The sequence below is a fragment of the Lactuca saligna genome, chromosome 7 (genome assembly GCF_052625555.1).
Source record: "Lactuca saligna cultivar CGN05327 chromosome 7, ASM5262555v1, whole genome shotgun sequence".
Classification (NCBI taxonomy): domain Eukaryota; kingdom Viridiplantae; phylum Streptophyta; class Magnoliopsida; order Asterales; family Asteraceae; genus Lactuca; species Lactuca saligna.
This window is the reverse complement of record NC_136423.1, coordinates 70544223-70548514: the sequence shown is the minus strand read 5'-3', so window position 1 is coordinate 70548514 and position 4292 is coordinate 70544223. Positions and strand designations below refer to the sequence as shown.

The 4292-nt window shown below is 29.9% G+C and overlaps 1 protein-coding gene across 1 annotated transcript; it reads left to right on the top strand.

Annotated features, from left to right (window-relative positions):
* The first annotated feature begins 3382 nt into the window (after window positions 1–3382).
* On the top strand, window positions 3383–3893 carry LOC145003796 (mitochondrial import receptor subunit TOM7-1-like). The gene has a single exon (XM_078962709.1). It carries the CDS (start codon window positions 3454–3456, stop codon window positions 3670–3672), a length of 219 nt encoding a protein of 72 aa, XP_078818835.1. The 5' UTR covers window positions 3383–3453; the 3' UTR covers window positions 3673–3893.
* Window positions 3894–4292: the final 399 nt, after the last annotated feature.

The window sequence follows — 4292 nt, the reverse complement described above, 5'->3', positions numbered from 1 at the left end:
CACCTGAAAAACGTCATGACAAACAGATCAGTCATATCAAACATGGTTATAACGACTCACATAGAAATTAACTCCACTGTAAAATTTACGCAATACTTATACATTTCTGCAGTTACAATACTATACAAACAACATTTTACGATCTTAGGGTTTAAGACCACAACACTTTTACAAGTAGAAAATATCGGATTTTCTATGAAAATTACATTATACATTACCTTCTACTTACAACAGAAAAAAATAGGATGTTCCTGGAATACTCTCTTTATACATTTTCAAAACAGAAACACATATGCTTTAATACAAGATTTGATACAAAACGTTTAAACCATTTTTATAGAAAATATCGGATTTTCTGGTGTTTACAAAGTGAAACAAACTTTTCATACAAACATGCTTATGAACTCACCAACATTATATATGTTGTAAGCTTTCAAAATAATTTGTATTCTCAGGAAATCGTTAAGCAGGTTGGTCACCAAGAACACATGGATTTCGTCGTATTTTTCTTATCATCATACACTTATTATTTTGGAATGTAATTTGTAATCCAATACACTTATGTAAACAATGATGGTTGTATTATTATATGTGTGATGATGATGTTGTCTTGATTCAATTATTTACATTGTGATGATATTACAAGACAAAGTCACCCAACCCCGGGACGATTCTGGCGTTCTGGTTCGGAGGTGTGACATAAGATGCTTAAAAATCCATTTTGAATCAAGTATACCATCTAAAACATAATCATTCTGATAATCAAACACCCAAAATGGAAGATCATGAGCATAGAACTTCAGTTCCTTAAATGACAACATCAAATGCATCCTATATCCTTAAGTAATGGCATTGTTTCAATTAACCACCGGTTCCTCACCAATAAGCTTCAATATGACCAAATAACTTCATAAATAGATTTTAATGATTTCAAAAGATAATATAGCTCAATCAATGATTTACACCAAGGTCCAAACTTCTTGGAAACTTGCTAGAAGCTCCAAAAACTCAAATAAACTCATTAGAAATAAAAGGAAGTATCAATTGCAAATTATTATGAAGACCTAACAATAGAGAATAGAAAATCAAAGAAGAGATGATACCTCAAAGCACTTGAGAATGATGAAGATGGAACCAGATCTTCAAAAGAGCAAAAATGAAGCTTCAACTTCTTACAATGTCTAAAAGATGTCTATAACTCTCTTTCAACTTTTGGAGACGGATTAAATGGATAGGGAAAGGAGAGTCACATTCCTCATGTTCGAACTATGACAAATTTACACAAATAGTCCATATACTTTCCATTTTAACACTTAACTCGTCTTTTGAATTATATTATTTTACTCATATAATTTCAACTTTCATCATTCTATATCAACTTTATAACATTTTAAGTCCTAGCCAAGTTATATGGATGGGTTAACTTTGAAATTTCACTAAATTTACACTTTTAACTTAAATGCATTCATTTAGGTTTTCATCATATTGTTTTTATAAAAATCTAGTTCCTTAATTAATATTGTTATTATTATGATTATTTTATTATCTCTATAGTTTCTTAAATTTTATTTTATTTTTCGAAAAGATGAAAATCATTGCATATGATTAATATGGAAACACCATATAAACATATAAGACCATGATTGTAACAATGTTTTCATTAGCAATAATGAAAAACATTTGACACATCCTAATAATGAACAAGTTAAGACTCTTTTATCAACAAGACTTATGTTCCTAGATGCATGCTTCATATGAAGCTTGTACATTAAGATACTTGGATTTTAATAACTGTAGGTGCATTATATTTACATGATAGTAATAAATATTGAGTTATGCCATTGATTTTTTTTTTTTTTTTGTAAATAAAAAACAACTTATAAATGTTGTTACGGATGAGATTAGGAATGAGAAGGTGGTATAGACTAAAAAGGATGGATATTGTAAAAGTTTAAAGATTTTCATACTTGATTTATATACTACAATATTGAGTTACATAATTATTTATTAACTAATAAAAAATAAACATCAATATAAGTGTTAAGGAGATTACGATCACATACACAAAGGCTTACGAGACACCATCCTAGTCTAATTGTCGTATTAGGTGGAAAGCATGTCACTATGCTGCTCTCTAATATCCATACACACATAAAGAAAATATAACACCTCCATGCTAACTTCTGAGATAGAGTTTCAACAATTTTAAAAATTATTGACCTTTACAATAATACAAATCCTTTAATAGAGATCAAACACATTCTCAATATTGAGCCATTGGATATGATTTTTTAGATGAGGATTTTTGTCAATTTGAACACGAGCTAGTACGATCGATAAATATTGAAACTGTTTTTAATTTTACATCTAATAAATTCAGTTATTCATTATTTAATACCGTTACTCAGTGTTTCGTAGTTACCAATTATTTCGAAACTTCTTAGTATCTCGCAAATTTACTTATGAAACTTCATCTTATTTATTGACGAAAATACCAACTATTTCACAAATTTTTGATATCTTGCAGCTTAATGTGTTGTAATTAAAGTATTTTCAAAACCGGCTTTATGATACACGAAAATTCATGTATTTTATATAAAATACAAGAAGTTTTGTAATAAATTAATGAAAAAATACTTTAAAATTTCTAAGTTTACAAACAAGAAAAGTTATTTCGATATTTTATGTGAAAAATGATCAAAAGGTTTAATGCAATTTGAGATATATTTTTTTTGTGTGATTATCTCTTTGTTTAGGTGATAATTCTCGACACGACCCGCGATACGATATAAAATAAATGAGTTTGAGTTGAGATTTTCAACCCGCCAACATGCTAACCCGTTTATTAAGCGGGTCGTACATGTGTTTCTTAAAAAATAAGCGAGTTGACCCGCTAACCTGTTTATATTTTTAATATATATATATATATATATATATATATATATATATATATAAAAAATTTTTAAATGTATTTATAGATCAAGTATTAATATTTAATAAATATTATATAATAAGTATTATCTATGTTTGTATTAATGTTTACTTTGAACATGTTCTATAAATGTTTTTAATTTTTATTTTGATGTTTAACACTTAAGTAGTTAAACGTCTAAAATTTGGATATGTTTGCATCAACCATAAAGAATTTATTCATGTTTAATTGTCCATTTTATTTATGGAATTTTACCTACCAACCCGCCAACCTATGAACTCATATAAATAAATGGGTTGACGGGTCATATATAAGGGTTTATGTTTTAAATCCACCAATCTGTCACTTGTATATTTAAATTGGTCGAGTTTGGATTTACATATTTCATTTGCGGTTTGCCAATCTATTGGGCTGGCAACACAAGTTACCTACTTATTAGACCCAAGGATATTAGGCCTAGGGCACCCTCATTTCTAAACCGTGAACACCATCGTCCATCTTTCAGAGAAAGGGAAAAAACAATGTCGTCGAAGGTGGCTCTGAAGGCGAAAGGGAAATCAAGCAAAGGATCAAAGCCATCACCTGATAATTCACCATCAAAGCTCTTGAAGGAATGGAGCACATGGACCATGAAGAAGGCTAAAGTCATCACGCACTACGGATTCATTCCGTTGGTTATCATCATCGGTATGAACTCCGAGCCTAAACCCTCAATTTCTCAGCTTCTCAGCCCCGTTTGATCGGTAACAATCCTTCAGTATTCGTCGACTTGATTCCTGAAACGAATCAATTTACTCTATGTTGAAATATCGACTGCTACCGCGAGTTAGGGTTTCTATTTTTCTGTTTTTTCGCATCCTTCTGATGGGTTCTTCCAGTTACCTGCTTGTCTCATGAAGTAATAAAATTTAGGGTTTTTGTGATGCATCTAACTATATTTAAATACAAATGGATTTCTTGATTTTGTTATGTGCGAAAGAAATTGGGTTTTTTTGTTTTTTTGTTTATGAATTCTTAGATAGCTGCTTCCTTTGTTTGGTTTGGCTTTGTGTTTGATTATGTAATGTGCACATACACACATGTACATATTATGTGTTTATTATCTATGAATATATGCATATATGCCGCAAGTAGATAAAGATCTGTAATTTGATGTTCGCCATTAGCATCCACCACATTTTCGTTAATCTTTTGGGGTTCTGATTTCAAAGTAATCTTTATTTCAAATACTAGTAAGAATTCGTGTAGGATCATAATTTAAGTTTGATTCCCACATGAGCTTTCTATGAAAGTGGTTTGTGGAGAAGAAATAGAATTGTGGTTCTTGTCTGTATTTCAATGAACTTGAAGTCATCTTTAG

Bases quoted from the DNA above. Each gene is read 5' to 3' on its own strand.
- LOC145003796 (XM_078962709.1), top strand. From the start codon at position 3,454: ATGTCGTCGAAGGTGGCTCTGAAGGCGAAAGGGAAATCAAGCAAAGGA.